At 41.4% G+C, this 26,005-nt stretch overlaps 1 protein-coding gene across 1 annotated transcript in view; it reads left to right on the top strand.

Moving 5' to 3' along the window:
* spsb4b (splA/ryanodine receptor domain and SOCS box containing 4b) overlaps positions 1 to 23,496 on the top strand; it is a 37,650-nt gene extending 14,154 nt beyond the window's left edge. The window contains 5 exon segments of the mRNA XM_036565270.1: positions 8,135 to 8,201; positions 19,109 to 19,436; positions 19,438 to 19,830; positions 19,832 to 19,970; positions 22,077 to 23,496. Coding sequence (XP_036421163.1) covers positions 19,239 to 19,436; positions 19,438 to 19,830; positions 19,832 to 19,970; positions 22,077 to 22,204 — 858 coding nt within the window. The 5' untranslated portion in view covers positions 8,135 to 8,201; positions 19,109 to 19,238 and the 3' untranslated portion in view covers positions 22,205 to 23,496.
* Positions 23,497 to 26,005: the final 2,509 nt, after the last annotated feature.

Here is a 26,005-nt window from a genome sequence, read left to right as displayed (position 1 = left end):
ACAGACAGTATGGAGCCATCTTCCGATGACAGTCAGAAACTCTATGACCCCCGTCTTTCAATTGGAATGTGATTGGTTCCTAGGCACCTCACGGTTGTTAAAAAAAATATATATAAAAATGTGGCGCTTTGAAATCGGATGAATCTTTTTGAATCACCCTGTATTTACATTATAAAGTTACTTGCTGTTATTGTCCGTAGCAGTGATATAATAAATAAATAATACTAACAGAGTGACCGAGTGAGATGGTAACTGGGGAAGGACCCACAGGCAGGTAGTTTGTTGCCAGTGACGGATTTGTTTGTATTGGATGGAAATACTTGTTTGTATTTTCAAACAAGTTTATAAATGATTGTGTACAAATAGCATGGAATCTGCAGTTCATGTCCTCTCATTGAAGTACAGCATTTCTGAGTCACTGCTGTCAGCTGTACATCGATGGAGTAGCTTGTTTTTGGATATGAGTCATATTATTTTGTTGAGTTACTTCATTCCTTTCATCATTCACTCCTTTCATCTTTCCTTCATTCCTTTCCTCCCCTTCCTTACTTCCTTCCCCTCCGTCCTTCCTTCCTTCCTTTCCTCCCCTTCCTTACTTCCTTCCCCTCTGTCCTTCCCTCCCTCCTCTCCTTCCCCCTTCCTCCCCTCCTTCATGCACTCTTTCCTTCCTTCATCCTTCCTTCCTTCCTTCCTTTCCTCCCCTTTCTTCCTTCCTTCCCCTCCGTCCTTCCTTCCTTCCTTCCTTCCTTTCCTCTCCTTCCTTACTTCCTTCCCCTCCGTACTTCCCTCCCTCCTCTCCTTCCCCCCTCCTCTCCTTCCCCCTTCCTCCCCTCCTTCATGCACTCCTTCCTTTCTTCCTTCCTTTCCTCCCCTTCCTTCCTTCCCCTCCATCCTTCCCTCCCTCCTCTCCTTCCCCCTTCCTCCCCTCCTTCATGCACTCCTTCCTTTCTTCATCCTTCCTTCCTTCCTTCCTTCCTTCCCTCCCTTCCTTCCTTCCTTACTTCTTTCCCTCATCCCCTCCTTCCTTTTCTGTCTGACTCATGTAGACCCAGAGTTTTCCCATTATCTGATAACTTAAGTGCATGTAAACGCGTTGATCGGATTACTGACAAAATCTGATTTTCTGCAGTTATCGGATTATTAAGTGCATGAAAACACACTCATTGTTTTCCAATAGTTCTGAGAAGGTTTTGGCCTAAACTGTACTTTACAAAATCCATTCATGGCGGAGAGGAACATACAGGGTGTTATAAGGCAAAATAGTCCCAAAGACACAGATTTATCACTATTATCAATCATCAACATTACATATAAGCTCAGAGGGCACGTTTAGGTTCACTGGTGGTTTTGGATGGTAAATAAAATGTCTGTATTTGTGTTGGAGACGTCATAAACCCCCGGTTCCTCTCACCACCGCTGTAAAGAAATTTCACATCAGTACCATTTCGCATTAACCTCTGAATGACTCAAGACGCCACTGTTCAAAACAGGAATTGAAACGTTCTAAATATACTCAAATCAATGCGTAATTGGAAAATTGACACTCCTAGTGTGAGTGATTGGAGCTGAGGCTACTTAAGAGCTCAGTTAAATGGCACTTCTCAAAAGCGAAGCAGTTCAGTGGCACTGCTTATACGTGCATAAGCATTCAGGATTGCTGGTTACAGAGGCAGGATTGTACCTGTCTGGCTTGGAAACAGACCTAAGCAGTCACTTTTCCCTTAATCCTCTCCGAATGTCTCTCGCAGTTGTTATAGATTTATTTGGGGCTTTGAAGATCAGTGCAGTGATTCAGCGGCGTGAGCATGTTCGTACTCGCAGGAATGTGCTTCGCTGGCTGCTTCGGACTGTTTTGAAAAGAACAGTATAAAATGCATAAAAATAAAATAAAAAAAGAAATAAAAGCCCTTTTAGGTTTTTGTGGTCTAAGTGTTTACTATACTGTGCTATTTACAGTACAGTGTGATTTTCAGATAAGAAAACCAATTTTTACTAGCACCTAATAATAATAATAATAATAATAATAATAATATGTCTAAATAATAAACCAATCAACCATCAAATAAATAATATAATAAATAATATTTGATTTAATTTCCAGTATACAATAGTTCCTATTTGAATTGGCATGTTTAAAAGCAAAATTCTGTAATTGTACCCAAGCGGGTGCCATAAGTGATCAGTTTTGCTAGACAGGCCGGCTAAAAATGAAGTGTGCAGCTATAAATAGTGGTGTTTGTGATCACTTTTTGGGATCACGATGGCATAAACACACAACGGTGTACCATATTGAAAGCAAACATCCACAACATGGTAACACAGAGCTGATTAACCCATGTTCTCCTAAAGAAAGTGTGCTGGTGTGAGGAAAGCAGTCAGAGGAGGACATGACCAGAGCTTTTGAGAGCTACTGAAGCACACGGAGCCACAGCTAGATCTGCTACAATTTCTGGCCATTTACTTCATACAACAACCGACCACTTCATTAAAACCACCTCCTTGTTTCTACGCTCACCGTCCATTTTATCAGCTCCACTTACTATATAGGTGCACTTTGTAGTTCTACAGTTACAGACTGTAGTCCATCTGCATCCTCTGCATACTTTGTTAGCCCCCTTTTACCCTGTTCTTCAGTGGTCAGGACCCCCATGGACCCTCACAGAGCAGGTACTATTTGGGTGGTGGATCATTCTCAGCACTGCAGTAACACTGACGTGGTGGTGGTGTGTTAGTGTGTGTTAGTGTGTGTTGTGCTGGTCTGAGTGGATCAGACACAGCAGTGCTGCTGGAGTTTTTAAACACTGTGTCCACTCACTGTCCACTCTATTAGACACTCCTACCTACCTCATCTGTTGCTGCACAGTTTGTGTGGTCATCCACTAGTCCATCGTCAGTGGTCACAGTGTTGGCTGGATGTTTTTGGTTCTCAGTCCAGCAGTGACACTGAGGTGTATAAAAACTCCAGCAGCACAGCTGTGTCTGATCCACTCAGACCAGCGCAACACACACTAACACACCAGCACCACGTCAGTGTTACTGCAGTGCTGAGAATGATCCACCACCCAAATAGTACCTGCTCTGTGGTGGTCCTGTGGGGGTCCTGACCACTGAGAACAGGGACAGGGGGCTAACAAAGTATGCAGAGAAACAGATGGACTACAGTCTGTAACTGTAGAACTACAAAGTGCACCTAAATAGTAAGTGGAGCTGATAAAATGGACTAAGAGTGTCAGAAACAAGGAGATGTACTTAATGAAGTGGCCAGTAGACACACAGTATACACTCCTATGCCTGGCCTCACCAGTAGTACGTTCTACAGTCCATACAAGGAAGACGTTTTAATGTAGGAGTTATAATAGATATTTTACAAAGGCTTTAATTCTAGCCTGGTCTGTTAACGATTTATACCTAACTAATAAAAGTTGGTTATATATAAATAAAAAATAATAATAATAATGAATGGTGATGGTGGTGGTGGTGGTGGTAGTAATAATAATAATAATAATAATAATAATAATAATGTATATCGCTGCTGTCGGAAGAAAACCCGTATCCCATTTTTTCATGTGATTTCATGATAAATGGACCAACCAAAATGACCCAAAATGACTTGGAAAAAAGTCTGGTTCCATTGACTTTCATTAAAAGTAGAGTATGTTTTTTCCTTCTCCTGTAAAGTTCTCATTTTGGGGGTACGAGATTTTGTTCCCACAGCAGCGATATATAATATTATAATAACGTATTGTACTAAAATGTGCCATATATTTTGCATAGGGCAGGTTTTATGTATTCATTTTTTCCAGTGTGTTGAAATTCAGTCAATAAACAGTCATTGTGTATTAACATGTACAGAAGTGTGTTCTCTGTGGAGGATGTAGTAACTTATTTTTAATTTAGAAATTCAACCAAACGCGTTTTGATTTGACCTGCGGTGCCCAAACTTTTGCACCTTTTTAACACAAGTTCACAAATTATTTTACAGAGAAATCAAATATAAAAATAAAAGACACTTCAAAGACAGTAAACATTAGTTTAAAATGAAATATGTGGAGAAAATACAATGATACTGTTATATATTTTGAAAACATCGCGATATTGAGTCTTATCGATACCGTCCAGCCCTATTTCTGACTGCATAATATATCATCTTTTCACCCCATGCTCCATATGTTACCCCACCTGACACTATACGCCGCGTCCTCATTCAGATCCGTTGTACTGGATGAGTTTTTGACACTTCGGTCGTCCCCAGAGTGCAGGAGCTCGAGACCCAACAGCTTGTGGAAGCTCTGGATCAGTTTCACTGGCTGGTTTTGTCAGCTATTGTTAGTATGGGCTCTCAGGTATGAATAATTTAGAGCTGGGTGATGCAAAACACTCACACCCTACACATTTATACCTTCTCCGGGACTCCCTGCGAGAGAAACGGGGTTATTTGCCCTCCAGCGAAGTTGTACTTGTTGTTTGTTTGGGTTTAGCCCTGCTGACCTTAATGCTGTGGAATATGAGTCAGTCGGGATGGACGATGTAGCAAATATTTAATATTGCGGTGCTTAAAAGTGTCTTCATGAATCTTCTCGATACACAGCCAGGGGGGTAAGTAACCTACACACATGCTCATTATTGCTATAATACTAATGACTCAAGTATTAATACTTTTCTGAAACACAGCTTGAGTAGAAGTAGTAGCAGCTCAAAAAAATACTTGAGTAGCGACCAAATTACTTCAGTACCATCAGATTTTAGGGGGAATTCCACTGTTTTCTCAAAATTTCAGCCTAGTTTCGTCACTGAAATGTACGTAAAGTCGTTCAGAGTGGTTCGAAGTAAAGTAGGTTATGGTCCACAACACAGATATGGACGTTCTGTTTGCTATCCAGACCCACCAGTGAACCTACATGTGTCTTCTGAGTTTCTACATGTAATAATGATGAGGGAATAGAAAAAAATCTGAAAAAAAAAAGTTTTCTGTGGGGACTCTTTTGCCTTCCTGTAGCTCTGCACCATGATTGGATTTCAAAAAAGTACATTTAAGGCCAAATTTTGGCAGAAATTTTGAAAAATTTGTGGAATTCCCCTTAAAGTTTGGTAGTCTTAGCTTCTGTGTTACAGTAAGCATGCTTGTTCCAAAATCTAGACTGTCTAAATTAAACATGATATTAATGTCAGCATTTTTTTTGATTAGTCTGTAATCCATTAGTCGGTCCTAGAACCTCATTCTCACTACTTTTGGCTTGGAATTTAAAAGAAGTAATCGGAAATAAATCACTGTTGTCGCAAGAAAACCTCGTATCTCCATTTTTGTCGTTTTTCAGTTTTTGACATGATTTGAAAATACCTGTTGTCCTTTACATTGTGTGTAAATTCCATGATGAATGGACCAAATGAAATGGCCTAGAATGACTTGGAAAAATGTCGGGTTCCATTGACTTACATTAAAAGTAAAGTAGGTTTTTTCTTTCTCCTGTAAAGTTCGAATTTTGGAGATACAAGGTTTTGTTCTGACAACAGTGAAATGGTAATTCCACCAACTTTTCCCATTTTTTACTGAACTTTCCACATAATTAAATAAATGGGATGTAAACAGTCACTCAGAGTGGTTTGGTGTGAAATGCTCCGTTCTAGAGAAACTTAGAGAATTGCTCACAGTGGTGGTGATAGGAACCAGACGTCCAAAGCATTCAGTGTCTTTAGAAGCTCCTCACAGAAAGTTAAAACTGAAATTACCTGATTCCTGAGGTTGTTTTATGAGAGTTCTGGGATAAACATGTTGTTTTTTAAAACACATTTGTGGCAAAGAGCTACATGCAGGACATTGTAAGACAAAATAGTCCCCTAAGACAATTTCTTTTTTCAGATTTTACCATCATCAGCTTTACATATTAAAACTCAGACGTGTGGGTTCACTGGTGGTTTTAGATAGGTAATAAAATGGGTGTATTTGTGTTGTAGACATTGTGACCCCTGGTTCCCGTCACCAACCCTGTTTAAGAGAATGGAGTCAGTAAGTTTCTCTGACTTTGTTTACATGGTAACTGTTGAATTCTGCAGAAACTGTGGAAAAAGTGGTGGAATTTCACTTTAAGGTATTGGTATTGGTACCGAAACTGGGAAAAAAAACAATACTCCTAGTAGTATTTAATAGAAATCTAGCTTTGTGTTTTTATTCTCCTTACACAATCTATTTTGTAATGTAGCATATTTGGATTAGTTTAGAAGTCCAGTTTAAAGTAGGGATACATGATGACCGGAATACATGGAATTGACAGATAAATGCTTAAAAAAATAATTTTCCGCATCAGGCAGACATTTACATTTTAATGATATTTCAAAGCGATATTTGCCGTACACTGTTAGAAATGAAGGTTCTGTGCAGGTAGATTGTTTCAGGTACAATGTAAATGTTCCCTCAAAGGTACAACAGTGGTTTTAAGGTCCAATTGTGAACCTTAAATACGTTTTTCCAATTGAAAAGTTCATATTTGTACCTTTTCATAATCTTATGTTTTAAAACAGAACAATAAAAAAGCCTGGAGACGAGATGGGGTGTGTGGAGTCAATACAACTTATCATTTCATACATATCATTTACATGGATTATGGTACAGTTATGTTCCCTGACTAAAGGTACTGAGATGTACCCTTGAGGATCCCACCCCAGTGACAGTTTAGTACCTTTATTTCTGAAGTGTGTTTATTGTACTCTGGTAGATCAGAATGCTTAGGTGAAGCTGAGCTACTGCACTTTATTCATTTACCTCATTTGCAACCCTCCAGAAATACACACTATATGTCTCTGTAATGCTAATAAAGGTAGTACCAATTTATACACTATATGAATGTTTATGCTTCAGCATCATCAGATATGTGCATGAGAAATACTGTTTACTGGCATCGGCCCACGGTTCCCATACAGGCCCTTCCCCGGTTTAAAGATTGATCGGTCTTACAAGAAAACCGACATTGTGTGAGAGTTATGAGGTTCTGCTTTTAATTTCCACATAAACTCAATACGTCTGATTACTCCTTAATGTAGGACAGAAGACTAATGGTTCAGTTGCACACAGGCTGGTATGAATAATGCAGACCTGCACACAGCAGATGGAGTGTGTGTTGTAAGGCTGGGGCAACTGGCTGCATCACTTGCTGCTTTTCTTCCTCTGTGTGCAGATGGGTGTTAAACAGATGGGAGGTGTGAAAGGGCAGAGTTCAGGGGGGTTACAGTGCACTGGGTCAGATGATGAGATGGTCTGTGGAAGGAGGTTAAAAGTTTTTCATTCTGCACTTTATTTCATTTTATTTTTATTTTTTGAAACGCGGTCGCTCACAGATTATGTGAAAATTGAGATCACATTTCTGAGACAGTCTTCTAAAGGAGAATTACTTCAGTTTGTCTACATTTCTGTGTGATTCAATCGGTGAGATGTAAACAAAGTTGTTCAGAGTGGTTTCGTGTGAAATGGTTCATTGCAGAGAAACTTACAGGCTCAGATTTCTTTACAGTGGTGCTGATAGGAACCAGGGGTCACCATGACTACAACACAAATATAGCCGTTTTGTTTACCGACCAGAACCACCAGTCAACCTACAGGAGTCTCCTGAGTTTTATATGGAATGTTGATGATGAAAAAATAGTCATAAATCGTTTTTACAGTCTGACGGTAATAATTGTGGAGTGATTTTAATCCAGTATGAATCTGCAGTGTGTAGTTTTACAGTCTGACTGTAATAATTGTGGAGTGATTTTAATCCAGTATGAATCTGCAGTGTGTAGTTTTACAGTCTGACTGTAATAACTGTGGAGTGATTGGGTCGTCTATAATTAGCTGAACCCGGATCTCCCTCAGTAGTAGCAGTCGTCATGTTCCAATACACCTTATGCTAATAGAAAAACAAAACCTGTTAACAGACACGATCATCTGGTTTGTTATTGTTGTTATTGAGTGTGTTCTGTGGTGTAACCCTGATGTGAACGTCCAGGCCGTGACCTTTCAGTCAAGGCTGCCAGTGGAAATTCTGAGAAATTATACAGATACTTTATCCTGTACAAACTGACTAATTCCACATTCCACAGTCTCCTCTATTAATACTAATCCAGCTGCCAAAGCTTAGTTTTTCTCTCTCTCTCTCTGCAGGAAACTGAAGTCCACACAGTTTACCCTTCAAATGGAATATCGTCTTCACTCTCTTATGGTCTTTTAGGTGAGTTTCTAGCTGTGGTACATTCATTCATCCTCTGCTGTGGTGGAAATATTCCCCTAATTATTGGAAATAACTGGGGGAATATTCTTTGTGGAAAGCATCTCACGTTACGTGTCTAAGTAGAGCTAAAAATGGGAATATCTCAGAGGAAATATGACCTCTGTGCAGTGTAGCCTGTGTGAATAATTGTTATTTTGGCCAGCTATTAGTATGTTAGTCACACACAGATACAGCTGTGTACAGTTTAGGTGCTCCAGACAAATGAGACGTTTTGTTGATTTGATTTTAACAATAAGTTAACAGCCTCTACAGGGAACACACTTCTGTATCTTAATTTGCTGAATTGAGCATATTGGGAAGTAAAAAGACCAGGGCTCACTGGTAAAAGAGATGTGTTTTTTATCTCAGTGTGATTATCCTGGTTAAATAAAGGTGAAATAAAATTAAAAATAAATAAATAAATCAAATAAATGGCCTGTCCGTACTGTTTCAGTATGTTAAGTGCTGCAAAATAAACAGAAATTGTGCACTACGGTTTGCAAACTTGAAAGCCATGTTTACGTTTGTTTCCTGTAGAGGGTTTTAACAACAAAACGTAATATTGACTGGGGGAATTTAAACTTCAGCATGTGACTGTAAATCACTAAACCAAATGAAAGTACAGATCTAGATCACTTTTAAACCTTTGGTGGTCAAATGGTGCTGCAACACAAACAGACATACACAAAACACCCTGTAAAGCCTGAAATAAGAGGTCTTAATTAATTAATGTTACACACACAGGTTTAAAACGAAGGTCTGGCTCTATGTTTAGATCTCAAATGCAAAATCAACATTATACTGATGAAGATATGATTGACTCACTCAGACACGTCCTTCACCAAGGCTGAGTTCTCTTTGAATAACTTTCAACACTCTTGCAATAATCAGATTCATCCTCTTGGGGAAGGGGTCCGATTCACAACCCACATTACAAAATGTTCTTCCTAATATTCATAGTGTAGCTTTGATTTTGGCTTGTTTTGGGTTGTTTATGAACACAAATGATGCAGAAATAAAATGTGGGCTAATTGAGTCGAGAAAAAAAATTCTGACCAATATTGCGATTCCATTTTAAATGCAATTATTTAAAATTACTTTGAGGTAGGGCTGGGCGATAAAACGATAACGATAAGTATCGCGATATAACTTTTCCTCGATAGAGCGATAAGACAGGTTCGATAAATGTTCGATATAATACACCGTTCTCACACTTCCACGTTTTAGCGAAAGCCCTGGTGGCGCTTTCTACTGCAAGGAAAGTGACACTACTCTGCTGTCGCCAGGAGAGGGCGCACTTCCGAGTTTTTCTACATGATTAGAGAGGGAGGGGGCCACGAGTAAAAAAAGGGTCGCCAAATATACTTTAGCAACGGCTGAAACGCGGAGTTATACAGTCCCTGTTTGAGTGGAGCGACCGGCGATCTGTTCTCCTGTGACCGAGTGTGAGTGACGAGGTCAGTGGTGTAACTGTACTGTCCTACAGCAAACTCACCTCTTTCCGTGCATCCTAACAACTTTAGCGGTGTTAAATCACGTCTGCAGCGCCTGTTACAGCGCCAAACCGTCATATTTTAGTATTAGTGCATTCTCCAGCAACGAAAGTGAAAGAAAGAAGTGGGTTAATGTTCGTTACAGCCCTGATTTAAACGAAAGTAAACTGAGGAAGCTGTGAGGCGTTGGAGAGCGGGAGAGCGCTGTCTTTCCAGGCTAGCTGTTTTTAGCTGCTGGCTAATTGAAGCAGCGCTCTGGCACAACACGGTGAACTGATGATACTGTAGATCAAACAAGACACAAAATCACCGCTTTCAGTTTAAACATGCCTAAAAGGAGGACTCTGTGACTGGTGTGAGAGATTCACACTGCAGATAATGCTTTTACACAGCGAGCGTCAGATATACTGCGGTTCACCCCTTAAACTACTACGATAGTATAGAGAAACCCAGTCGTCTAGCTGGTGTCTGAATACTGTGATCTGCTCTGACATGGATGTGGTGGGAGTGACAGCAGTGACCTACCGAACCGAGTTGACGTTGTTGAGAAACTAAAGAGTTTAGCACTGTTGTTGGCCACTTGTTTAGCATTTGTAGCGGGGTAGCCGAGCGCTCGTCACCAGACAGCTAAAAATAATCTGTTTTCTTTCTTAAATCATGACTATTACAAAAATTGCAGCTGTGCTTTTCCAGCTGATAAAAACAGCTCAGAAACTTTCTCCCACTCTTCCATGACAGATTAGTGATGATCGGACCATAGTGATGATCGGACCATAAGTGATAGTTTAAAACCACAGTTAACCACCCAGGAGCAAAATCAGCCTTCAAACCTGAAAGAAATCATGATTTGACATTTATCGCTGTATCGATATCGAACGATATGAATTTTGTTTATCGTGATAACGTTTTTGGCCATATCGCCCAGCTCTACTTTGAGGACTTATTTTTTGTCCTTGAAGTCCAGCACATCCATTTTTGGATTCCTGTGTGTCAGACCTGTTCATGAGCTCTGCAGTATTAGGTTAAATAAAAACTTGTTAAGATGACGTTATAATGCTGTAGTGAGTCTGGCTTTGTACAGTATTGTTTGATAACTTGTTTCATAACTTTCCACTGATGGACTGTTGGCTTCTTTTCTTTGGCTGTGATGAAAATGACATTCATGTCACAACTCGCTCGTGTCGTTAAGTGCGTTTACGTGCACTTAATAATCCAATTACGGCAGAAAATCTGATTTGGTCAGTAATCCGTTCAACGTGTTTACATGAGCTTCATCATAAGTTCATGTAAACACGTTGTGTAATCGGATAATGTGAAACTCCACGTCACATGAGTCAGACAGTAATCAGATTTCTGCTTTGCAACCAGCCAATAAACTCGTGAACGTAAACGTAACGTAAAACTCGAACTGTTGTTTTTTTTTAAAACATCACAACTATTTTACCTGAAAATATGAACATACATCATCTAGAAGATGAAGAATATTTAAATCCTTCATTTCGTCAAGCATGTATTGGTTTCAGCGTCGCTCCAAAAGTGTTTTGTTGCGTCTTGCGGTGACGCTGCTTGCTTATTTCCGGTACCGCCGTTTGTTACCGCACATGCTCAGACTGAGAAAAGCGAAAGAAATCAGAGTAAGAGTTCACATTCACTGAGAAATCTGATTACTGAGCTAAAATCCTGCTCTCTTTATCAGATCTCTTCATCAGATTTCTAGACCTTACTCCGATCTCAGAAATCAGAGTGTGCTGTTCCCATAACCATTTTGAATAATCAGATACCTGCAGAAATCTGATTATGATCGGATTATTGACTGCATGTAAACACACTCATTGATATTGTAATCGTCCAACTTAGAAGCGTGTTCACGTGGCCCCTCCTGGTGGGGAAATCTGAACGTGCTGTTAGCGTATGATAAACATCAGGCAGTGTGTGTACCTGTGTGGGCGGAGCTTCTGAGTCTGAGACTGGTGTGCAGGGAATAGGGAGGATGAGTTACAGAAGTAGGAGTGAAAAGAAGGGATGACGCAACATGGAGGGAGTAAACACGCCTGTGTACGAGTTAGTCGTGAGTGACGGGGCTTGGAACAGAAGGAAGGTTGGAGTGTTTGTGTTCGGTGAGGGTGGAGGAAGAAAAGCAGGACTCGTTCTGTAAACAGATTTTAGTTTTCTGCCCTCTTTCTGTCTGTTTTTCTGCTTTTTGTGCGTACAGCAGGCATGCAAGGCACGGAGGGGGAGAGAACGCACTGTGCCTTCTTTCTGTGTGTGTGTGTGTGTGTGTGGTGTGGTGTGTGTGGGGTGGTGTGTGTGTGTGTGTGTGTGGGTGTGTGTGTGTGGGTGTGTGTGCTGAGAGACTTACTACGAACTGGGCACTAAAAAGTATCACCGTGACCTGCTGAAAGGTCTCCATGCTGAAGATGCCTCGTCCTCCAGTGTGTAAATATAGCACGTGTGTAGTGCTGAGCAATAAATCATCCGTGTCAAACGACAGTATAGATTATAAGCTTTCGCAGTCCTGATAGATAACAAAACATGGTTTGTAATTCTTGTTGTTTACTCAGTATTTCTGATTTGTTGTTAAAAGAAATCACAATTCATAGAATCTAATTCAATTAGGGATGTATGGATGATGTACTTTTAAGGCCAAATCTGGTTCCCTGTTCTTTTCTGGCCTTTTTTTAGCCTTTTTTCTTCTTCTTTGTCTTTATTTTAATCTGAAGCTCAGACTGTGTGGGCGAAGTGAACACAGGAAATACAGTAGCATATTTTTAGTACTATTTGCCAGTGTTGCAGTATAAATAACATCATTTGCTCTTTTAAAGGGAAATTCCACCCACGTAAACTGTAATTCAGAGTGGTTTGATGTGAAGTGGTACATTTGCAGAGAACCGACTAATAAATCTGATGAAATAATGGTTCAAGCTGGCAGTTTTAAATTTGTAAATAAATAAAAAAAAAATCAGTTGCCTATTAAAGGGACAATATCATAGAAAACTGAGTTTTCCTCACCCCATGATAGGATTTGATGTGTTATGTAAACATTGTTTCAGAAAAATACCATTAACTCTTCAGTCCATACAGTCTGTTTATGGAAAAGTCGCTGCAAAACCAGTTTAACTGTTTTTGTGATGTCACAAAAACAGCATATTTCCCACTCAGTCACTGGATCCTCTGAATTGCGAGGAGTGGAAATATAAACAGTGCTACATCCGTGCTAATATCTCAGAATTAAACAGGTGAGGTTTTAATGGGCAGAGCTGTAGACTGAAAAGGTAGAGATATGAAATTCAGCTTAGACCCAGAGTTGCTAATATGGGCGTGACGCTGACTACAGAACGACAGCAAGCCTTCAGAGGCCTATAGGAGAAACTACACAGCTAACAGTGTGAGTTTCAGTAGAGATCTGTTACAGGATTGGATCACTTTTATTCTGTTTTACACTCCAGTATCCCATCCAGCCCAATACCTGCACTCTCAGAAATAAAGGTAGTAAACTGTCTCTGGGGCCAGTGCCCCTCTTGTCACTGGGGAGGGACCCTCAAGGGTACATCTCAGTACCTTTAGTCAGGGAACATAACTGAACCATAATCCACTGAAATGATATTTCCTAAGTTGTACTGACTCCACACACCCCGTCTCGTCTCCAGGCTTTTATTTTACTGTTCTGTTTTAAAACATTCGGTTATGAAAAGGTACAAATACGAACTTTTCACCTGGAAAAACGTATTTAAGGTTCACAATCAGACCTTAAAACCACTGTTGTACCTTTGAGGGAACATTTACACTGTTTGTACCTTGATGAACGAAAAATGTACCTGCACAGCACCTTTATTTCTAACAGTGTGATACCGGACAGGTGCCATCTCTAACGGTTAGTGAAACTGTGGTACATTTGGAAGTGATCCTGGAATCCAGCACTAGTTCCTCTCTCATTTTGAGGTTTGCGGTTCTGTTACAGGAGCTCAGGCTAAGATATGGAAGTAGAAGTTTTGTTTGTCGTCATAGATGCCGTTAAATCAAAGGACTTTCGAGAAATCGCGCACTTAAAGGAATAGCAAAAAAAATTTTGCCCAAATATAGTCATTCAGCCACGACGTGTTTCCTTCTTTAGTTTTGCACTGGAGCTACGATGATAATGCAGCTAACAAGTAATGGACGAACAAACGTTCAGACAAAATGAAGGCTTTGAGATTACTGCTACTGCTTTTTTTAGCAATGCTAAGTACTTTTGTGTATGTTTGTTCATAGTTTTTGATTACATCATCAAGAAGACCACGTCGCCATGTTGGCAGGTGAGCTGTAACTCTGACTGTGTTCTGATAGAGCTTGTTACAACCCTGCAGGAGGATACACAGCAAGGAAAATGGACCAGAATGACCATGAAAAAGATGCGCAAACGCTTTAGATGCATCTCCAGAAAGAGCTACAATGAAAAGGATTAGCTAGATTGGTGGATCCGTATAGTCTGCACATCTCCAGAGTTCAGAGCTTTCCAGTGCATTACATTTTATAAGAACGAATAAAAGTGGCGACCAAAACTGCCAAAGCTCTTAAATAATAAACTCATACATAGCTGTATATCAAGCTCGAGTCAGTTTCTTATTCATCAGCTTCTCGTTTGAATTTTCCGCTCCACCTTAAATGGTGCTGCAGTTACAGTGAGGTGCCTTAAACGTAGAACGTATTTCGAAAGTCGGCGAATACAAAGTCAATATCAATTTGCCTCAATAAGTGCATCCTTAAACAACAAATACCTCAAACCTTCGCTTGGAGATGTTTACTGAGCAGCTAACAAGCAGCACAGCGAAGCTATAATCAGCCACTGGAGCTGCTGATCGCGCCTCGCTGGCTGATCTAACGCCGCATCTCAAACCACACACTTCTGTACTTCACCTGCTACACTAATGAGTGCACTTCTAAATGTGTGTTCACTATTTTTTGCATACCGTTTAGTGTCCTGCATTCAGTTTGGGATGCGTAAAATAAGAAAGCAGCAGGAATCTCCGAAGTTTTGATGTTAGCTTTCATTTCTTATCACTACAGCAACAAATCAAGTGGAAGCAAGTCAATACACTCAAATATGTTGGTTAATACGCTTCATAGATGAGATTTAAAAAGTGTTGAAAAAACATTTTGCTGCCTTTCCTGCATCGGCTGCGGCTTTATCTCCTTACAAACCGCCACAGCACTGCTGAATGAAATTGAAGTCACCTGCCAAAATGGTAGATTGTGATGTCTAAGTATCAGTAGATAATGTGTCCCAATTCAGGGGATGCATCCTACGAAGGACGCGCTCTACGAAGGCGTGTCCTTTGAAGGCTGCGTAGAGCCGCGAAGGCTGACCCGAAATGAGACGGTCTGCTCTACGGCAGATTTCCTGTTTGCATCACAGCACCACTGCGTCACGAAGTGCTGCTCTTATCAAGTTCTTTTAAAGTTCTTTAAAGATGGACCAGAAACTTTGATTTTAGTTTTTTTTATTTTTTCCTTTATTAGAGCTGGAGATGCTTCTCTCTGTTGGCTCTTCACTCCCTAAAACAAAACACAACGTTAGTGGAAGTGTTGCTTCGGACCACACTGGCTTTTCTTAACATTTGTATCGTTAGCTATTCGCCTCAGTTTAAACCCAATACTTGTATTTAAAAGTGTCTCCTCAGCTGCCGTTCACTCCTCTGCTGAGGCTGCCATGTTCCTGAATCAGCCAACATACTGTGACCCTCGGGATCCCTGGGATCGGGATGTCCTCCCATTGGATCCTTCATTGCCATGGAAAAGAAGGACACATTTCTCGGCCGCATATGAGAGGCCTTCGAAGCTGTGACCCAGTCAACCTTCGAATGCAGCCTTCGAAGGATGCAGCCCCTGAATTGGGACGTAGCTAGTGTGTCACCCAGTGTCACCAACCACATAAACATGTCTATTAGTGATGACTTCACAGCTCCACACGGTTTGACGCAAGGATGTGGTGCTTTTGGCCTGCAGTTTGGTGCTAAACTGCCCATTACTTGTTAGCTGCATTAGCCTCGTAGCTCCAGTGTAAAACTAAAGAAGCAAACTTCTTTAGTGGCTAAGACTATATTTGGCGTAAAGCAGTGAAACTGTAAATTTGATTAGTTTCCTTTAGTGAGAACCACTTGGCTACTCCTCTCTCCTCTCGCTCTCGGCTTTCCCCGCTCTTCCAGCCCCTCACTCTTTCTTTCCGTTTTACAGCTAGGTTATATTTTTCACTCCTTTCTGGAGTGCGCTAGGTGCTAACAGCTTCAAAAGGTTTTCTCCCGTCCTTCTTCCTCACACTGCGTTTGCACAGTGTTTACACCTAGACAGGGAGGATAATGAATAGTGTGTATGTCAGAGTTGCGTAATACTGTATATTTCCTGCGCCTGAAGCAGAAGTGTGTGCGTGTTTTTTGGCTGTTTGGTTTGAGGTTTTGCAATAGAAGCAGCTGTGATGATGAGTCACACTGGTTTCAAAAGAGTTTTATGGAAAGTGTGGTCATCAAAATGGATTTGTGGGAAATATGCAGCTTTTTTTTCACGGTGAAAAGCAGTGACAGCAGACTCGGTGGATGGATTTGAGTCTTTGAGCTTCTGTATTATACAGCCGTGTCTCCGAGTGGCTGAGTGGTTTGGGCTTTTTCGCCTTGTTTTGATGAGTTTGTGTGGAAGATTAACCCATTCATATCCTACAGTCTCAGGAAAAAAAGATGCTAAACTGTCACTGGGGTGGGGCACCACTTGTCCACTGTTAGAAATAAAGGTTCTGTTCAGGTACATTTTTCGTTCATCAAGATACAAAGAATGTAAATGTTCCCTCAAAGGTACAACAGTGGTTTTAAGGTCCAATTATGAACCTTGCATAAGTTTTTCCAGGTGAAAAGTTCGTATTTGTATCTTTTCATAACCGAATGTTTTAAAACAGAACAGTAAAATAAAGTCCTGGAGACGAGACGGGGTGTGTGGAGTCAGTACAGTTTAGAACATATAATTTCAGTGGATTATGTTACAGTTATGTTCCCTGACTAAAGGTACTGAGATGAACCCTTGAGGGTCCCACCCCAGAGACAGTTTAGTACCTATATTTCTGAGAGTGTCACTGAGGTGGTACCCTCAAGGGTGTATCTCAGTACCTTCCGTTAGGGAACATAAGTGTCTCATAATCCACTGCAAATATATTTTTATGATGTATTTCCTCAGTACACCCCGTCTCGTCTCCAGGCTTTTTAATTTTATTGTTCTGTGTTCGAAAAATGAGGTTACATGTATTTCTGCCTGGGGAAGAAACTTATTTAAGGTGCACAGCTGGACCTTTAAACCACTTTTGTACTATTTAAGGGGAACATTTACATTGTTTGTGCCTTAAAGATGATAAGATTTACCTGCACAGAGCCTTTATTTCTAACAGTGTATTACTACATTTAGTATGATAAGTGAAGATGTCAGGGAACTTGTTTTGATTGGTCTACATTGACATTTTGTGTAGGATGGACATCTAACAGTGCCCACTTGGATTTTGGGTTTTGTTAAAAGCTGTCTAAGCGCTGACCCAGTCATCAGGAGGCGCCACAGCCATCTTTGGCCAAGAGTCCAAGGGAGTCATTCATTATTATGAGTTAACTGTCCTCCCTTTCTCTCTCTGGAAGGGTAGGATCGTCTTCCCTCTTCTGCTCCTTCTTCCGCTCAGAGTGATGGCCAACATCAGCGTCTTTTAGCTGATGTTACAGTATTAGCTGTTAGCATTGCCCTCCAAGTGTACCGAGCTGCCCAATGGTGTCGCGTTAGTGGCACGTTTTCAAAGGATGTGGTGGAGCTTCACATAACTTGTAGAAAGAACGTTCTGGCCTTCGCCCTCCCAGATTGGCAGCATTGTCTGATCGTGGGAGACTTAATTACCAGGCCACAACTAACTTGGGGTAAATAATTAAATAAATAATAGCTGTAGTTTTATTTTAGCAAACACTAAATTTAATATGATGTCATTTGTAAACTATTTTTTTTAGCTATATGGTTTAATCAGTCAGTCAATCGGTCATTTGTTCAGTCAGTCAGTCAGTCAGTCAAGCCCAGAGAACATATGGACCACAATTTCAAGTTCAAAATCTTGCCACTGGTCACTGGTTCCTTTTTAATGTGCTACTTAGACTGAAGGAAACTATGGAATGTCAGATCAGGATCAAGCTTTATTGGCCAGGTTTGCTTACACATACAAGGAATTTGGTTTTGGGTACAGGAGCTCACAGTGCACAGTATCCGACAAACACTTAACAATAGAAAGTAAAATAAGAATAAAAATAAATAAAAATAAAATATATAGAATAAAATAAAATAGAATATGCATTCCTAACACACACTCGGACCATCACACAAACACACACACACACACACACACACACACACACACACACACACACACACACGTAGCGGCAAAAAAGGGATAAGTAAGGTAACAGATAAATGGGGTAATAAGGCAGGTAAGTAAGGTGCAGCAACCGCTGGTCTGAGACGGTAGTTACAGAGGATGGATGTTGAGTGTTACTATATACCATATATACTATAGACCAATATATAAGTGCAGTTGGAATATTGTTTGTTTAATATTTTAACTGTTCAAGAGAGTGATGGGTTGTGGGAAGAAGCTTCTCTGTAGAAGCTATGAAACAGTACAGCGTATACTTTTTCCACTTTTTCCACAAGGTTTCGGAGCACCTCTTTTTCATTATGTGTTTAATAAATGAGTGTTCTCCCGTTGTTCATTTGCAATAACTTAACATATTAATTAGAAAGCCCTTTAGCTCTTTCCAGTTTCTTTGCAACAGCAGCAAAACCGTAAGGAACGAGCGCTGGGTATGATGCTAAAGGCCACGATTGAAAAGAAACGTTGAAAATAAAGCTCTGTATTCTCACAGCGAAGGGCCAAACTTTTGACAGGCAGTGAAGGAATGTGAAACAGTTAGCAAACGTAATATATTTTTATTTATTTATGTATTTATTTAGAGGGTCGGACAGTGTGGAGCGAATGAACACATGCAATTCTAACACGAATCCCGCACTTTTTATTAGCCAGACTTGCAGTACAAATAGCATTGTTTGCTCTTTAATGAACCAGACTGGCATTTTAAAATGTTTTTTCAATCAGTTGTGTAATTAAATAAAATGAATCATATCATATAAATGCTACATGGGGAGTAAGAGGCGACTGGCTGTTTAGACCAGTGAGTATATAATTGTGTGACTGTCCTACGACATTTTGGTTAAGGCTGCTTTGTGACGGCGCCCAAATAAATCTTAATTGAATTAAATTAATAAGCAAATGTATGTGTTTATGTATGTGTATGTGATTATCATACAAGTTCTAACCCTCCTCTCTTCTCTACACAGACCCTCTTGTGTCCCTTGTCCACTTCCTTATGATGCAGATCTCTTGTTCGTAATTGGCTGACCTGCCCCCCTTTGCCCCGCCCATGAGTTAACCCCAGTGTTGCTGTGCGATGCCCGTGGCTGGGCTGTGATGGGGCAGAGGCTTTCTGCGGTGGTGAAATCGGCAGCGGAGGAGGAGCGCGGGGATCCGGGGGTCGCTCTGGCGTTCCGGCCGGCATTCCTGCCTCTCCGAGGCCGCGGCCGCCCGCTGTCGCCCCGTCTGGAGCTGCTGCTGGACATGCCTCCGGTGGGCAGAGCCAGTCAGCTCCATCATTCCTGGAACCCTAACTGACCGCTCGCTTAATTTATTCATCAAAGACGAAGACAAACTGACTTTTCATCGCCACCCGGTGGCTCAGAGTACGGACTGCGCTCGAGGAAAAGAAGGATTTACACGTGGCCTTCATGCCTGGACTATCCGCTGGCCCGTCCGTCAGCGTGGCACACATGCAGTGATAGGGGTCTCGACCTCTCTGGCTCCACTGCATGCAATAGGCTACACTGCACTAGTTGGGAGTGATGCAGAATCCTGGGGGTGGGATTTGGGGCGGGGAAAACTTTACCACGACAGGAAAAGCCAGACTGGAGCAGCACCTTCGTACCCGCAGACAGAGGAGGAGGAGGATGATGAAGGTGTGTTCTCCGTGCCGGAGGAGGTGCTGGTGGTGTTGGACATGGATGAAGGGGACGCTGGGATTCTGCGCGGACGGACGCTTCCTGGGCGTGGCCTTTCGCGGGCTGAAAGGGAAGAAGCTGTACCCGATCGTCAGCGCTGTGTGGGGTCACTGTGAGGTCACAATGACCTACGTCAACGGACTGGACCGTAAGTGTTGAGAGATGGACGCACACACACACAGCTTAACAGCAACAGTTTGGCAAATTAGCAAATGTATGCTCTGTTATCGTCCACCCCTAATCAATGTAGTTGATCAGCCGTTGACCATTTTGTCCACTTCAGTTCACATACTTATCAATCAGAGAAATGCATGTCATACTGAGGGACGTTCTAATTTTGATATTCTAGTGTTTGTGAGAGTTCAAGAGTGGACGAAGTGTTAATGGTGGGGAATGAACTGGAGCTTAAACTACAGCTAACGGGTTACAGCACTGGATGCTGATGTACTCAAACACTTCATTTGCAGTGGTCCTTTTGTAGATCACTCATTCCTTCCTTCCCTCCTTCCTTCCTTCATTCCTTCCCTCATTCCGTCCTTCCTTCCCTCATTCCGTCCTTCCTTCCCTCCCTCATTCCTTCCTCCCTTCCTTCCTTCCTTGCCTTATTCCTTCCTTCCTTCCTTCCCTCATTCCTTCCCTCATTCCGTCCTTCCTTCATTCCTTCCCTCATTCCGTCCTTCCTTCCCTCCCTCATTCCTTCCTCCCTTCCTTGCCTCCTTCCTTCTCTCCTTCCTTCTCTCCTTCCTTCCTCCCTTCCTTCCTTCCTTGCCTCCTTCCTTCTCTCCTTCCTTCCTCCCTTCCTTCCTTCCTTGCCTCCTTCCTTCTCTCCTTCCTTCCTCCCTTCCTTCCTTCCTTGCCTCCTTCCTTCTCTCCTTCCTTCCTTCCTTCCCTCATTCCGTCCTTCCTTCATTCCTTCCCTCATTCCTTCCTTCATTCCGTCCTTCCTTCATTCCTTCCCTCATTCCGTCCTTCCTTCCCTCCCTCATTCCTTCTCTCCTTCCTTCCTTGCCTTATTCCTTCCTTCCCTCATTCCCTCCCTCATTCCTTCCCTCATTCCATCCTTCCTCTCTTCCTTCCTTCCTTCCCTCCTTGCTTTATTCCTTCATTCCTTCCCTCATTCCTTCCCTCATTCTTTCCTTCATTCCTTCCTTCCTTCCTTCCCTCATTCCCTCCTTCCTTCCTTCATTCCTTCCCTCGTTCCCTCCTTCCTTTCCTCATTCCTTCCTCCCTTCGTTCATTCCTTCCTTCATTCCATCCCTCATTCCGTCCTTCCTTCCTTGCCTTATTCCTTCCTTCCCTCATTCCCTGCCTCATTCCTTCCCTCATTCCATCCTTCCTCTCTTCCTTCCTTCCTTCCCTCCTTGCCTTATTCCTTCATTCCTTCCCTCATTCCTTCCCTCATTCTTTCCTTCATTCCTTCCTTCATTCCCTCCCTCATTCCGTCCTTCATTCCTTCCCTCATTCCCTCCCTCATTCCTTCCCTCCTCCCTTCCTTCCTTCCTTCCCTCCTTGCCTTATTCCTTCATTCCTTCCTTCATTCCCTCCCTCATTCCGTCCTTCATTCCTTCCCTCATTCCGTCCTTCCTTCCCTCATTCTTTCCATCCTTCATTCCTTTCTTCCTTCCTTGCCTTATTCCTTCCTTCCTTCATTCCCTCCCTCATTCCTTCCCTCATTCCTTCCTTCCTTCCCTTATTCCTTCCTTCCTTCCTTCCGTCATTCCATTCCATAATAAGAGCTAAATGTCGTATGTAGAAGTTACTCTCCAGCCCACTGGTCAGCCAGTTCATGGCAAAAACAGCCTATGTTGCTTTTGTTTGTGATGTCACAGAAACCAACACATTAACATATATCTGCCTATTCAGCCTACAGCAGTTTAGCCCCTCCCATTCACACTGATGTAGGAGTGTTTGGTCTGAGCTTTTTTTCAAAGGTGTGCCGTACAGGGCAGCCAATCAGAGCAGAGCGAATTTACATACATCAGTCTTAACACAACAAACTGTTTAATTCCAATGAATAAAGAGAGGTTAATAAATGCTCATTAAAAATGAATTATGACTCTTTCTGGTGCATAAAACCGCACAAACATCATAAGCGGAGGAAAATAAAACACATGTAAATGTAGGATATGAGCCCTTAAAGCTTCACATCTGTGCAGTAAGCTAACTCTGCTGTTCTGACTGTAGAGCTCCTGTGTGATGAGCTGATAATGTAACGGATATTTTTTGTTTGTTTGTTTGTTTGTTTTTTCCGCAGCGGAGCCTCTGCCGCTGATGGAGCTGTGCAGACGAGCAGCCCGGCAGGCTCTGGGCCGCCATCGTATTCACCACATCCAGTCTCTGCCTTTACCACAGACACTCAAGAACTACCTGCAGTACCAGTGATGGACTCACAGCACCAGACCCAAAACTACCTACAGCACCAGTGACCTCAAAGCGCAACAGGAGGGCTCTATTGCAGCAGCGTGGAAGCCTTGGGCCTGTAGCCGCCACGTCCAGACCGCTCTATCAGACAGTAGCCGCCTGGACTAGCTGGATAAAGTACCTGCGTGCGTTTGCGTGTTTTTAATGTGTGTTTTTTTCCTTCTCCAAAGAGCACAGCAGAAAGTAGCTTATGATTTTGACATGGGTGATATGGACACTGTGTGTGATCATGATAAATGAATGCGTGTCTTCCATAGAAATAATCACAACTGATTATACACTACACGTACAGACGTATGCAAAAGTTTGACGTTTTGTTGATTTAAGTGAAAATAAGTTAATAGATCCTCGACAGAGAACACATTACTGTGATTTTAATGCACTACTGCTGTTTAATTGCTGAACCTAAAATATTGGGGTAAAAAAAATAAAACATGAAATTAGAGGTGGGTGGTACGGCAAAATATATATCACTATACTTCAAGAAATGTTCACGATATGTCACGATATTTGTTTTTATAGACATCTGATCAACTGGAACAGAGAAAAAGAAACCAGTAAAGCTACATTTTTAAAGATACTATCAAAATACAGTGATTTTTATTCAATATTTGGCATATTAATGCCAATCCAGTTAAACAGGACTAATTCTGCTCTCTTTATAATGAAACATGCAGTTGGTCAGTGTTCTTGATAGACCAAAGGCTCTCTGGATCATTTAAAGGGCCTCTATCTAGACCATTTAAAGGCCCTCTATCTAGAACATTTAAAGGGCCTTTATTTGGACCGTTAAAAGGCTCTCTGGATCATTTAAAGGGCCTCTATCTAGACCATTTAAAGGGCCTCTATCTAGACCATGTAAAGGCCCTCTATCTAGACCATTTAAATGCTCTCTGGATCATTTAAAGGCCCTCTATCTAGACCATTTAAATGCTCTCTGGATCATTTAAAGGGCCTCTATCTAGACCATCTAAATGCTCTCTGGATCATTTAAAGGGCCTCTATCTAGACCATTTAAAGGCCCTCTATCTAGACCATCTAAATGCTCTCTGGATCATTTAAAGGGCCTCTATCTAGACCATGTAAAGGCCCTCTATCTAGACCATCTAAATGCTCTCTGGATCATTTAAAGGGCCTTTATCTAGACCATGTAAAGGCCCTCTATCTAGACCATCTAAATGCTCTCTGGATCATTTAAAGGGCCTCTATCTAGACCATTTAAATGCTCTCTGGATCATTTAAAGGGCCTCTATCTAGACTCATCTAGACATCTAAATGCTCTCTGGATCATTTAAAGGGCCTCTATCTAGACCCTGTAAAGGCCTCTATCTAGACCATAAAGGCTCTCTGGATCATTTAAAGGGCCTCTATCTAGACCATTTAAATGCTCTCTGGATCATTTAAAGGGCCTCTATCTAGACCATTTAAAGGCCCCTGTCTGGATCAATCAAAGGACCCCTGTATAGATCATTTATAGTCTCTCTATCAAGATCATTTAAAGAGGTGGGCGAAATTTTCATGATATGTTGTGATATTTGGTTCTTCAGACGTCTGATCAGCTGGAACAGAGAGAAAGGAACCAGTAGTGCTGCATTTAAAATACTATCAAGATACAGTGATTTTAATTTAATATTTGCATATTACACGGCAGTCAATCCAGTTAAATGGGACTAATTTTGCTCTCTTTATAGTGAAACATGCCGTTGGTCAGTGTTCTATATATACATGATATACGTTTTCTAAATATATCATGCATATTATATTTTATTGTGACATAATTTATCTTGATAACAATATAGTCATTTTGCCCAGCCCTACATTAAATGTGGCCTTTATATACTGTATGTTTAGAGGATGTGTAACTTATTTTCTCTTAGAAAATAAACAAAACGTGTCGATTCAGTAGAGGTGTTTAGGTTTTTGCATACGACTGTATTTAAAGGAATAGTTCGATCACACAAAAGGCTGATGTTGCTGAAGATAACAGTCCAATAGTGTTACCCCAATTACGTTATGCTAATTGGTGGAGCTTCCATACTTCCTGAGCCACATTAACATGTTTGGTCGAGCTCTTCCTTTACCATCCGATCCTTTTCCAACATGCACCTACAGTGTCAGAGGCCTTTTATCCTTTTCCGAAGGTTCAGCTTTACCGGCCGTGTTCCATCATAGAAACTGGACGGTTTGGAGACGATCCTCGTTTGTGCCTATGATGAGACTGATAATCGTGTTCCTCCAAACGCGGATGGTCACGTTTTTAGATCGCTGCGAATGATTTTATAGAATTTTAACCTTTCTTTTTTTTTCGAGACGTGCCTGTCTTCAGCGCTCGGGACAGGAAGTGACGCTGTTCCCACACGAAGTCCAGGGACGGCAGACACAGCTGTGTTCTGTCATGAGCTTCTTTATAAATGTGAATAAAAAATGCACACAAACCAAAACTGCTCCTCTGCTTCTGTGATCTCCTTCTGATTGTTGATCTTATACTGTCTTACTTGTTCTAAAAAAAGATCATTTACAGGGTCTGTCCAGATCATGTACAGAGTCTCTGATTAGATCATTGAAAGGACCCCTATCCAGATCATTTAAAGGACCTCTATCTAGATCATTTAAAGGTTCTCTATCATGGTAATTTAAAGGCTTTCTATCCAAATCTTTTAAAGGGTCTCTGGGTGATTCAAAGAACCTCTATCCAGATCAATGAAAGGCTCTCTTTCAAGATCATTTAAAGGTCCCTTCTATCCAGATCATTTAAGGGACACCTATTTAGAGCATTGAAAGGGTCTCCATCCAGATCATTTAAAGCTCCCCTGTCTAGATCATTTAAAGGGTCTCTGTCTGGATCATTCAAAGAGCCTCTATCCAGATCATTTAAAGGGTCTCTATCCAGATCATTTAAAGGTCCCCTCTATCCAGATTATTTCAAGGGTTTTTATACCCAGACCATCTAAATGCTCCCTGTATCCACATCATTTAAAGGTCCCCTCTGTCTAGGTCATTTAAAAGTCCCCTCTATCTAGATCATTTAAAGGTCCTCTCTGTCTAGGTCATTTAAAAGTCCCCTCTATCTAGATCATTTAAAGGTCCCCTCTGTCTAGGTCATTTAAAGTCCCCTCTATCTGATCATTTAAAAGGTCCCCTCTATCTAGATCATTTAAAGGTCCAGTCTATCCAGATCATTTAAAGGTCCCCTGTATCTAGATCATTTAAAAGTCCCCTGTCTAGGTCATTTAAAGTCCCCTCTATCTGATCATTTAAAAGTCCCCTCTATCTGATCACTTAAAGGTCCCATCTATCCCGATCATTTAAATCTGATGTGGTGGTGTGTTAGTGTGTGTTGTCTTGACTGATCAATCTGATTTGAGGTAGAGGAGTAAACTGTAGATTAGATTTTCAGATTTTCGCTCTAAACCTCAGTCCCAATCTCATTTTTTTCACTTTTAAATTTCTGGTCCAGTTTCTTTTCAGCCCCAATTTTGTCATTGTTGTGCTTTGTCTGCATTAATGGGAGGGGCGCAGTGCTGTTGTTTTGAAGTTAATGTGGTATTATAAGATCTGACTGCCACCTTGTGGCTGAGTTTACACCTTGCTTTGTGGTAACAAAACCTTTACAGGTGTTTTTTTTCCCTAATTGAAAAGTAACAGTGAGAAATGTTCAACTATAAATTGACAAGTTGTCCCGAAACCTTCTGAAAAGCAGTGAAGCTCTGATTCCCTGTTATTTTGCGAATCTGAAGGCAGGTCAGCTCTAATTTGGAGTAG

Source organism: Colossoma macropomum, unplaced genomic scaffold, assembly GCF_904425465.1.
Source record: "Colossoma macropomum unplaced genomic scaffold, Colossoma_macropomum, whole genome shotgun sequence".
Taxonomy (NCBI): Eukaryota; Metazoa; Chordata; class Actinopteri; order Characiformes; family Serrasalmidae; genus Colossoma; species Colossoma macropomum.
Note: the sequence above shows the minus strand (reverse complement) of the source record. Positions and strands in the feature narration are given on the sequence as shown.